The sequence below is a fragment of the Malurus melanocephalus genome, unplaced genomic scaffold (assembly GCF_030028575.1).
Source record: "Malurus melanocephalus ecotype Western Australia unplaced genomic scaffold, MMel_1.1 scaffold_31, whole genome shotgun sequence".
Classification (NCBI taxonomy): Eukaryota; Metazoa; Chordata; class Aves; order Passeriformes; family Maluridae; genus Malurus; species Malurus melanocephalus.
The window spans coordinates 846,179-858,196 of record NW_026623263.1 but is presented as its reverse complement, the minus strand read 5'-3'; the positions used below and the strand labels follow the sequence as shown (position 1 = coordinate 858,196).

At 38.9% G+C, this 12,018-nt stretch overlaps 1 protein-coding gene across 7 annotated transcripts in view; it reads right to left on the bottom strand.

The window, feature by feature from the left end:
- The window catches only part of ARHGEF28 (Rho guanine nucleotide exchange factor 28), an 83,815-nt gene that overhangs the window by 26,311 nt on the left and 45,486 nt on the right, over nucleotides 1–12,018 (bottom strand). For all 7 annotated transcript variants that reach the window (XM_057363789.1, XM_057363791.1, XM_057363788.1 and 4 more), the window contains 13 exons: nucleotides 11,788–11,932; nucleotides 11,562–11,683; nucleotides 10,548–10,688; nucleotides 9,844–10,094; nucleotides 8,815–8,937; nucleotides 8,308–8,425; nucleotides 7,199–7,453; nucleotides 6,231–6,307; nucleotides 5,389–5,567; nucleotides 4,659–4,753; nucleotides 3,610–3,792; nucleotides 1,354–1,485; nucleotides 643–728 (listed from right to left, as the gene is read on the bottom strand). In XM_057363789.1, coding sequence (XP_057219772.1) covers nucleotides 643–728; nucleotides 1,354–1,485; nucleotides 3,610–3,792; nucleotides 4,659–4,753; nucleotides 5,389–5,567; nucleotides 6,231–6,307; nucleotides 7,199–7,453; nucleotides 8,308–8,425; nucleotides 8,815–8,937; nucleotides 9,844–10,094; nucleotides 10,548–10,688; nucleotides 11,562–11,683; nucleotides 11,788–11,932 — 1,907 coding nt within the window. The remainder of the gene's footprint in view (nucleotides 1–642; nucleotides 729–1,353; nucleotides 1,486–3,609; nucleotides 3,793–4,658; nucleotides 4,754–5,388; nucleotides 5,568–6,230; nucleotides 6,308–7,198; nucleotides 7,454–8,307; nucleotides 8,426–8,814; nucleotides 8,938–9,843; nucleotides 10,095–10,547; nucleotides 10,689–11,561; nucleotides 11,684–11,787; nucleotides 11,933–12,018) is intronic.

The window sequence follows — 12,018 nt, the reverse complement described above, 5'->3', positions numbered from 1 at the left end:
AGTTCACATTGCTTACTCCAACACTCTGCTGCTACATAAAATTTGTCATTCCTAATTTTGTCCAGAACTGATTTCTGGTTCCGCTTTTTTCTCCAGATTTGTTTATCAGCTACAGGACTTTGCAAAATGGASAGTTTCCCTTCTATTCTCCAGTTGCCTCATTTTAATTAAATATTCTGAAGCAAGCTGGTGTAAAACATCCATCCTATTTTACGTGCTTGCTCTCAGGACAAAGTTCTTCCAACATGTATGTCTTCCTTGCATTAGCTGAGGACTCTGCAGGAGACTTTCATCATCCTGTGACTAGGAGAAGGGAGTAGAGAGAATACTRATGTCAGCCCCATAGGCAGGCATCTATGGGATGATGACAGCAGAGAACCAGGCWCATAAGTGGCCCATACGAGTGGTTTGAAAACACTGTCCATTGTTACAACTCACTGACCTTAAGCCTTGCAAGAAAATTGTTCTGTGCTTGGATTGTTCATGACTGCTTTTTAAAAATTTATTATTAATTGCAGTGGTCTCTATTAAACTGAATTACCTGGATCTGAGTAAAATACACCATAAAAATTTGGACAGCATGTACATGCACAGTGCTCAGGTTACTGTGTGCAATGMAGAAAGAAAAACTGGTTACAATACCTTATCCTCAAGACTGGCACCTGCCATTTCCTCTTCAACACTGAAATCAATTTCTGATGACTCTTCAACTTCTTTTCTTTCTGCATCTAACAAATAAAGCCCCAAGAAAATGCAAAACAGAAAGCTATCAAAGCATATCATGACCAGAAAAACAGTGAGCATATTTTTTACAGCTACTCAGGATGCTGAGAAAGTGATTTTTATAATTTGGTGTTACATAATGGATTCTAATGTGGGGAAAAACAAATTTGGAAGCCAGGATGGCACACATACACAATCCAGTTTCTCTACCTTAMAAATTAGCACTATTTCAGTTATGAAAGTTTGGAGGCGACTGTAGCCATAACACTAAAAATGTTCTCTGGCAATTTTTTTTTACATTATTTGAAATTTTGTTGTGAGAAATAAATGCTGCCATTTACAGCTGAAATTACTGGAAAATCAATCTTGGTTTTCAAGCCTCCTGACAAAAAGGGAAATGGCCTGTATTGCAGTATAGACTTGCTGTGGAGCTGAACAACAATGACAAGAAAGGGTACTTTCAACTAAGTTATACAACAATTTACACTACCTGAGCAYTTGCCCAAAGACAACTTTTATTATGCTATTTTTTATTGATTCTGTTCTAGACCAAGGAGGCTTTCCAAAAAACCAATCCAGTATCAATTATTTTAGCACTCTGAATATGTAAAAGCATTAAATTTTACTCACCACCTGGAACAGATTCCAAGATTTCATTGGCAGTGAATCCATGCTTCGCACTTAATTCCTCAGTACTTTCCTCTGGTGATCTGTCTGTTTCACTCMCTTGTGATGCTGTTACAGCGACATGGAGACTTTCAACTAAAGAGGAAAACATGCAGAATTACAGAAGCCACATAAATAGCTCCAGAGTGCAAAAAGAGTGACACAGAACCATRGATAATTTTGCTTGTAAGGGATTTTCAGAGGTCATCTAGTCCTATACTCTACTCAAAGCTTATCTAAGCTGTGTTGCTCAGAGTTTTGCACAYACAAGCCTTTAGTTCCTCCAAAGAYGGAGACTACAAAGTCTCCCTGAGCAATGTGTTCCAGTTTTTTTAACACCCTCATGACATATAATTTTAAATTTCAGTTAACTGAAATTGCCCATGTTCTGCCACAAGACTCTTGTCATTCGTCATTGTGCTCTTTTACCATCATGTGCCTCGGCKAAAAATCTGGTTTCTCTATATCCTACCATTAAGCAGCTGTGGACAACAATGAGATCCCACTAACCCAACCATCTCAGCTTATCTTCAGATGTCATGTCCTCCAGCTCTCTAATTATCCTGGTCACTTTCACTGGATTTGTTCTATTTTGTCAATGTCTCTCTACATTAATAAATAAGTTGAACACTGTTGTCTGGGGATACATCCCTAAGGTAATCCCCTCATAACATGATACCAGCTGGACATGGTGTGACTGACCCCTTCAGCCCAGCAGTCCAGCCTCTCTTCCACCCCGTAAAACAGATTACATCAAATCAGATGTAAGGATACTACAACCAGTGCACACAGTGTTGAAGGTCTGAGAGATGTCAAGGTAACTAATGTGCACTCTTCTCTCACCATAAAACCTGTCAGGTTAGTCAGACACAACTTGCCCTAATTAATCCATGGCAGCTGTTCCAAATTATCTTCCTGTCTTTCAGGTTCTTGGAAATGCCTTCTATGAGGGTTTGGTCTCTCAGCATCTGAGAGATGCTGGTGAGACTGACTATTTTTCAGTCCTCTGTATATTCTTTCTTGAAGAGCTCTGTGAGGTTTGCTTTTTTCAAGTCTTCAGGAACCTCTCCTGATCACTGTGACCTTTGAAAGTTGACAGAAAGCAGCCTCACAGTGATATTGGTCGGCTCCTTGAGCAGCCTTGGATTTATCCCATCTCATCTCATGGATTTGTGTATATCTAATTTGCTTAAGCACTCTGTCACTCTACTGTGTGCAATGCTTTATTCCTATAGTCTACTATTAACAGACTATATTCTACTAGTATTCTATCCTGGAAAATTATCCCCACCAACTGTCTGCAGTGTAAACAGCTGTAAGCTCCTACCGAGTGTTGTACAGTCCTGAAATTAAGAGCACCATCAACAACAGAATGAGCAAAAGTGAAWATTTAAGAAGTGGGCAGAATGAGATGTGTAATAAGTATAGGCTGCAATTTTAGCTATTTTCTGTTGCATCACTGACTTACAGTACTACCCTACACAAGTTTATACAATTTTATCAATAAAATCTTCCTTGACATTACAATGATGATGGAGACCAAGCTCTACTCTTTATAAGTTGAAATGTTGTTACTAGCACACAGCTCTCAATTTAGGTGATGCTAAAATCAGGACTCAGGACTCTTTTCAGCTTGTCAGGACTCTTTTTTCAGCTGAGTTTAGCAGAAGTTTAGCAGAAGTTCCAGCTAGGCAAGATGTCTAAAAATACCATTCCCTTCCTTCCTTCGCAGGACAGAACTGTAGATGGTGCAAGGTTATCAATTCCCTGTTAGACAGCAGGCAGAAAAAAAACAGGGCTCCTGCAGCAATTCTGGCAGGTGTTTCTTTGTAGAAACATGATTTGGTCTGGATATGATCTTACAGGACTCTGACACCCAAATCAGCCAAGGCAGGTGAAGGTCAGGGACCACACGCAATATCATAAAGCAACCATGACGTGCTTTTGAGAACTCTACTGCAARGACTGAACACTACACTCGTGCCTGTTTGCATTTGATGCTACACCATAAATATAGCCCTTACCTTACAATCTGGCAGGTACTGTCTCCTGTATCTGACAAGGACACACTTGACAGATTTCTCTTCTGTATCCTTCGACAATTTCTGACACTGCCACTTCATGGACTTGGCAGAATTGCAACACGAGGCATCATGGCTGCATTTTGTGATTTTAAAATAACTGCTCATGTGATGATCCACTCTTYCCATGCAAACTTACCTTCTCTGAGTGCTGCTGCCAGCAGTGAAGCAGCCTGTGGAGTTTCTCCAGAATCGGGTTTGATAAGCAGGTGAGGTTCTACGTGGACATCGTCAAACCCACACAAATTTCCCAGTTCGGCATAGATACGCAACTTTTCTTCTAAATAACTGCAGATTTGCTGGTCATGGTTACTCAGCGATTCTGTCAACCAGAATTGAACAGTGTAAAATAGAAAACTGTATTGACATTTTTTATCCTGCAGGGAAAGCATGTTCCGCATTCAGCTTTCTAATCTTTATGCTGCGTAGAAAGTGCTAATTCAAGTTAAGCCTTTTTTAAGGGATGAGAAACCAAAGTCATGGAAGTTCATCCCACAGTCTCTTCAAATGAAAGCTAACACACACCCTATGGCAGAGTCCAGGCTGAAGCCCTACCCTGATGAGATGGCCTTGGCTGCCCCCTCTGGCCCTCACTACTCCTGCTGCACTCTCAATAAAAAGTGAGTGCTACCTCCTGGAAAAGCACTTGGCGCAGGAGTGCTAATTCAGGGCTCAACTTCAAAGAACACCCTACTTTCAGCAGAGGATATCCTTCCCTGTAGCYCTCTACAGGACAGACATTGCTGCAATTTCTCACCTCACAGGAGTATAAGGATGTAGGGGTTAGATACAGGGGAACCAAGGAAGTAGAATTTATCTCTATTAGCTATATTTTCAGACAATAATAATAGCAGCAAAGGATGAAGTGCCATAAACAACCACAAAGCCACAGAACTTTGAAGATTCAAGGTATTTTCACAAACTCAGAACTACCTGGTCCTGATGCTAATCTGGAAAATTCAGTGTCTGGTGGTTTGTTTTTTTTTTAGTTACGGTAATGTAGCAAAAACATGAAAGTGTTTGGAAAAATCATGCTTCTCTTTCAATACGATCAAATCACCCCATCTGTCTCTGCTGTGACTTCCTGCCTAGTCACTCTGAACCCACCAGCCAGCATGGGTACAAGACTACTTCATCCTGAATTCTGAGGATGCCAGAACTCTCAGAGGGACAGGAAAGCTACCACACCTTGATATTTCTGTATTCTGTATGCCTTGGCCTCAGCAATACGTCTGTCTTCATCAGATTCACTCACTTTTACTTCTTCTTCTTCCTCTGGACAACTTCAAAGGTGAAAGACAAAGGTGGATAAAGCAAAATACACACATCATCTATTCATCTTCAATCCACTATTATGTTAACCATAAGCAGAACACAGCACCTTTTSCAAAGTCCGGAAGCACTCCATTTGTCTGCCTCTTTAAAAACATAAAGACTGAAGGATTCCTTTTTTATTCTAGTAAGGCTGCACTGTGCAGCAAGAGAGAGGTTGGCACACATGCAGGTTTGCTGTCCTAAGCAAAAACTTGGGCCCCATCAGAAGCAATGTTTTCCCCACCATTCTTAAGGAGCTGACAGCAAGGTAGCAGGAATGATTGGTGATTTTCTCAAAATGGTCAAATGGACACCTGCAGGACTCTGGAAGGCATGCAGTTTCAAAGAAAAAGATGAGGGAAATCTGYTACAATGTCTAGAGCAGAAAGGAACAGAAAGGGTCTGCTGATTCAGTGGGAAACCAGGAGGAATATTGGAAGTGTGGCAGAAGTGATGAAGAGGTTTTGGCAGCTTGAGCTCAGAGGAAACCCCAAACGCACAGATGGACCCAGTACAATGCAGAACAGAGAGCATGCTGCCATGTATATACAACCAYCCATCTGCTTTGGACTGACAGCAGTGTCCAAAATCCCTTTTTGCTCACCTTTCCACTGCCTCTTGAATATGCCTCATCCAGTTGTTACGCTCTTCTTTGGAGTTGGTATGAACCTCATACATCTCAGGCCCTGCAGATGATGCACTAATCAGAAACATGCCCCTTTCGTCGTTGGCTACTTCCCTCACTATGAGCCTCTGAAGGGAAATAACAGAAGGCTTCTGGTCCTGGAGCAAACAGTCAAAAGACACACGTAATAAATTACTTTCTTATAAAACACCACTCTAGAAACTCTAGAAAGAACATGATTTTTTCAATTAATTGGACTAATTCTGGTCCTGGTATAGTCAGAATACAGAAAGTTTTGATTAATAAGTCATCTTTTTAAACTACTTTAAAAATATATGTTATACTGTTAATAAACAAAAACAAGCACTAGATATGTGCTAAAAAGAAAATTTCAGAGGCTTAGTGATATCAAGACACAATATTCATATAATGTTTATATTTATAAATAGTTTGGGAACATCTTTCCATGACCTTTCACACCTTTCATGTGTGTTTACRACTACATTTTCAGTAATAATTATTCTTCTGTTAATTTTACAGAACCAAAAATTCAAATTTGTATTAGACAAGTGAAAGAGCTTCATTACTTCCCACATTTACAATCATGTAAGGTACAACACCAAACATATAATTTTGTTATTTTCATCCTAGTCCATAAGAAGTTTGGAAACATAATTTTCCGGTGTATTACAGTTCTGAACACGCTAGCAGGATTCTAGCAAAAAATATTRTGTGGGAAGGACCTAATAAAGACATAATTTTTGAGAAATATACAAACAAATGTACAATGTATGTATTCAAATATCTGATAATATACTCACAACAGCTGCAAAGATGTATTTTTGATCCTTTTCTTGTAAGAACAGTAGTACATCAGTTAGAAGCAGAGCTAAGGTGTCTTAAAATGAGAAAAGGAAAAGAATGTGTTTTAATTAAAATTAGTACAATTAGTGTTAATTTCTTGTTTTATCTTTATAAAAGGAGCTCTGATGAAGAAATATCTCACAGAATGCTGCAGTAAACTAAACAGGAAATACCTAAATTAGCCCATGGTCTGCATGAAGCACTTTCACATCCCTACTTTGTTTCTCCCAAGAAAGAGCACCATGCTGGAGCACTGGCCCAGGTGAAAGAAGAAATCCTTGCACCAAGGTCAGTACCACTTCCCTAAGACCTGGCAAAGACTATCTCACATGAATTTTGCTTTTTCTGTGCTGTAACATAAATTCACAGCACAGTATGARGTAAAAGCATTTCGGGAACAATGATGAACAGACAGCTTTGTAAAGTTGAGCAGCAAATACTAGTATGCTCCAAAAAAAACCAATTATTAATATGTAATTAACACCAACAATAAAATTCCGAGCTTCCTTGTAAAAATTATACTCCAGCCAAATGTGGCTTCAGAATTTCTTTTCTACTATGGGTGTCTTATTAACACTGAATTTTTAACGAGCTGCTTTTCATGGTGAATGCTGTGAGCAAYCAATACATACAAGTCAAAACACAATATTATTATAATAAATTGAAAAACAAAAAACCAGAAGGACAGGACTGGAAGAAGAAATGTAGATGGCATTGTATGTGAACTTGTCTTCTTATGCAGATCCACAAACCATGGCAACCTCTGGAACTGATCTTCCAGCAACTAGTGGGACATTTGCAACACCATTACCTCAGACATTCYTATTTGCAACACAGCACAATAAAGTATTCGTATTCTTTAATCAGTCTTTGAATGTTATTTGCAAATAAAAAGTTARAGGACTTTACTGCTCAGATGAAATACCTTTGAACCGACCAGTTGCTGTCTTCCAGTACACTAAACCTTCATGAAGAAGTATCCTCTCTTTCCTCATCAAGTCCTGTTTCCTAAAAACATGGCCATTTTTCAGTTTTGTATATGTTTTGTTTTCAGTTCTACAGAGAATTTCCAACAGCTTTTGCTTTTTCTCATACTCATTCACTTTCAAATCTACTGCTGCAATGACATCCTTAATTAGATGAAGGGCTTTGCACAGATCTTTATGTTCTTCTGTTCCTTCTGTATGAAACAAAAATAAACACCAGTCAGCATGTCCAAGAGAAGATATAATTCCTYATTTTATGGAAACAATCAACATGATGCAAAGCTTAAATTGATAAATTTGTTATTTTCAGTTCATCTGGCAACCATCTTATTAAAATTATTAGAAGTATACACCTTTGTTTGACTCACCTATTAAAAGACAACATGTACCTYAGATTTATTCACTAGCCAAAACAACACACTGAATAATTTCTGACACATTTAAGCACTTTAAAAAAAAATTAGTGGCTAAGTAAATCAAATTGTGTATTACTTTTCTGGATGAGTCAAAGAACCCTGGAAACAGGACTGCAAGTATGAAGGATTTGCATTTGTGTATGCAGCTTTCTACAATGCTGGTTTACTGCCCATTTGGGGGGCATTATCTGTAAGTTTATAATATTTGTAAAATGTTTTGCYAAGTTCCAGCAGTCACTCAAATTTTGCCTGAAGAAACAGAGAATAATTTACAAAATGTTTGCTTAGCTCTACTTAGAAAAATCTCCTCCAGAATTAATTCCAAAGAAGGTACAGATGTGTGTTTGAAATAGTTCACACCCTCTAGCCAAGGTGTTTTCCTAATAYATATATGCTCTTCTGGGCTTCTATGGCCACCCTGGCTGGAATATCAGAAATCTTCACAGTCCAGCCTTGACAAGGCCTGTATAGACCAGACAACCCGTTTAGGTGACATTTGCTGGAACAGTAGGTATTTATGTTGCTCTGGTTGTACCTCAAAAGAGCAGTGAATTTAATTTTTTGTGATATTGTAGCTGTGCAAACTCCTTTCATTAGAAATGTGCTAGGATTTCACTTTAGCTTTTATTCACCTTTTGAGTATTGCAATATCCTTTCAACCAGAACAGGATATTTGGTGATTCGCTGGGTGACAAGCAAAATGCACTCAGGGATTCCTCGGCGTCGTGCCAACAGGTTACTATTTCTCAGCTGCACAGATAAAAATTTATACTTTAAGTATAAATGCATATTAAACCACCAATTGACTAATAAGAAATATGATCTAAAAGCATTAGAATAAGTTGAAACAAATGCTGGGTAATCTGAACCATCCCCAAGGAACAGTYGCTGTGCTGAGGGATGAGGCGTACAATAACAGGAACATGTGTGTAATACACACTGGATGCCAAAGCATTCTAAAATTCAAAAGAAAATTGTGATTTATCAGCTCGTAGTTAAGGAGGAAAAACTTTCGCCATTTTTATTAGCTATTAAAAGTGAGTTACTGAGTATGATTCCAATGCTAAATCTAAGTAAAAGCCATGTGTCTTTTTCCTGAGTGTTTTGTCAATAGTGCTCATGATTCCACATTAACTTACTTTAATAAAATTCTGGAACTTCTTGTTTTGTTGCAGCTCTTTGAAGAGATTAACAGCTTCTTTCTGATGGCTACAAAACTCTCCATATATTTTCTCCATTTTAGTTGCACTGTCCTCTGAAAACTKAAGAAATGAATAAGTAAGTTGTGCTCAACTTCTCAACAGACAGGAAAGTGTATACCTTTAACTAATGAATTTTGTATGAATAGGGAAGTTTTTCACTATTCATTTATAAAGTTCTCTGAATTTCACTAACAGGCCCTGTCACTAGAGAATGAAAATAGCCTAGCGGCTTTTGGGAGCAAGAAGAGAGACGCAGGCTGGAGAGAGCACAAACAACCTCCGCTACAGTCTTGCCAATAACAGCTTGAACATCATAACAGCATTGCCTTCATCTCTTTTCAAACACAACCCTTTGAGGTTCATTTGTGTTTGTCTGATCTCCACACTGCTTCTAAACAAGGTAACAACTCAGCTCTTTATTTCAACTGAGTGAAAAGGTGAAAAGCCACATCTCCCATTTGCATAGAACTGAAGTGTGAACGCTAAACCATCAGTCAGCCATTCTTCACAGTAAACAGCTTGTGGCCAACCCTTCCCTATGAGCAGTGTTCTGAGATATAACATGCCAGAAGAAATTAAGAAATTAATGGGTAGTTTCTTTTCCATCATCACACAGTTCTTCACATCTCTGCTCAGCTGTCAAAATTAAGTGAATCTATTGCTTCAATTTTTTGCAGTCCATGTTTGGGCAGCAGCCTTCTACTGAAAAAAAAGGACCAAGTTCATCACTTTCCTAGTCACTCATACCACATAGGGAGAAGTCCATCCCAATTTCATCACAGTTACCTAACAATAAATGTTTTTCTCATTGCTATTTTATCCTGAAATAATCTGGAGAGGACAGGTTTTGAATTCTTTTGAGGCAACCATAACTGTCTTCCTGCCAACAGAAGTTTTGGAGTAAAAAAAAAGGTTTCAGTTGGGAAGCCTGAGCACTTAAAGGTTTAACAGAGCTGATTCCTCTACCTGCTGCACAAGGATGTCTCCAATTCTGCTGATGACAAAATTACGCTCGCTCCCTGCCTCACACGATTCCTGCCGTCTGTCCTTCATTCTGCAGAAGAACTGCCTGTGCATCTCCAGTAGCTCATCTAAGCAGGGGAATATTCTGTCCACCATGCTGTGGTCAAGCTGCAGTTCTTCCTTCATGCCTTTCCTGAATATTTCAGACATGATGAACAGGGTGTGGATGTGATGTACTTCTGTTTGCATCAGCTCTGTGGCATAAAAGAAAAGAGCATAGAGTACTAATCACCCGAATATTTTACACATCTTCTAAGACAGACTTTAGTCCCTCAAACACGCAGGCATAATCTCTTTTTCCATGGGACCCTCAAATATATTATGTCAGTAGGAAGACTTAATTCATCTGACACAATTCTCTCTATTCCACTGAACAGGCTGTGGTTGCAACTGCTTGAGCTGGGGAACAGATTAATTCCCTTCCAATCTCAACCATTCTATGAACTGGCTAGGCAAGTCCCTGTTAGCCTCTACTATCCATTTTCTCAATTCTAGGACACAYTGCAATTTGTGATTAAAACGTTCGTCGAACCTTCTTACTGTTTTGAGTTGAAGCATCAGATCTTCTGGACATAAACTATATGGGATCCGTCTCYATTTGATACATCAAGTTGCATTTAACCTATACAAAGCTTTGAAATACTGACCAAATATGACATCCTGCCTCTTGATTACATCCTTTTCTTGCTTGCTACAGAACGTCGGATCGACAACAAGGCTCCAGGACTCTGCTTCAAACTCTTCTGCATCTGTGCAGAGATCAGTCCACTGAGACAAATCCACATCACCTACGACAAAATTTATATTTCTTTAACACCACACATAAAAAGAGCAAGAGAAATCCCTTGGCACATGCAGATCAATTAATACAGAAAGGGGAACATATCACAGAGATGAGTGATAGATAAGGTTTCTGCAAACACTGGCACTGGCTTTACTGCAGCGAAGTGTGCCAGACATCAATATCRTTATTGCTGAATTGCTGTTGTGACAGAAGGAGAGGTGAATAGGAAAGAAACACTCTTCTTTCCTCAGATTAAATCCTTTTTATAACACTTAGCTTGAAGAAACTGTTTAAAATTTAAACATAAAGTTCAACATTTCCRATGGCAGAGGTCCAGTGAGTGGTATCTGCCCCATCCTGTGTGAGTGAATGCCTTACAGCTTTCAAATTCAGTCTCACACTCAGCTACAGAAAAAAAAATCTATTTGCTTCACAAGGCTATGTACCTATTGTAGGAGCACAGCTCACCAGCAGGAGGTAAGAATTTGGGGCTACTGAGGAAATACAAGTGTTGCAGGTTTACAGTTTGCAATAGACGCTGTCAACAGGTTCAACTGGATGGGTGCAAAAGAAAAATATATTACTGCTCTGTTTTTGCAAGGACATGCAGTATGTATATACCTGTTATTTTTAAATGGTAACAACATACTAAAATATTCTAGAAGTTATAAAACGGTTACAAAAAAAAAAGGAAAAGTTGTCTTTTAAGAGTAATATATTTGATTTCATCATTTTAATGAGGGACATAATGGTAGTTATCAAAAACAGGTGCTCTTCTTTTAGAAGATGAAGSATCTCCCTATGTTAGTTAAGGAGTTTTTCTAGTTTTCACTTCCAATACTGGCTGTAAGATGCGACATCTGTGCAATATTCTCACCTTCCATCATAAAAGCATCCATTGAAGGAAAGGTCCCTAACGCTTGTAACATCTCTTCAGACTGTGACTTGGACCTCCAGGCATTAGTCTCAGAGTCTTGTTCAGAAAATTGTGTAGCTCTTCTACAGCAGAAAAAAAAAAAGCGCAAATTTATTTCATCGTTTCAATTTTCCTCGAAATGCTGAAGGATGTATTTAGCACAGTCCACTGGCAACTGCCCTTCTACCTTTCCAAACTGGCACTGGGGACACTTTTGGACAAGAAGTAGGGCTGTTGTGAGGCTTCCCTCTTTCCAGACAGTCCAACAGGCACAGAAAAAGAAGGATGCACTGAGGATAGCACCATCTGTGAAATGTCTCCAGGCAGGGAATCTGTGAGCCAAAGCACAGCACAACACTTTGACAAATAATACGGAGCACATCATCAACAGCGCACTTACACTGAGAAATGCTATCCG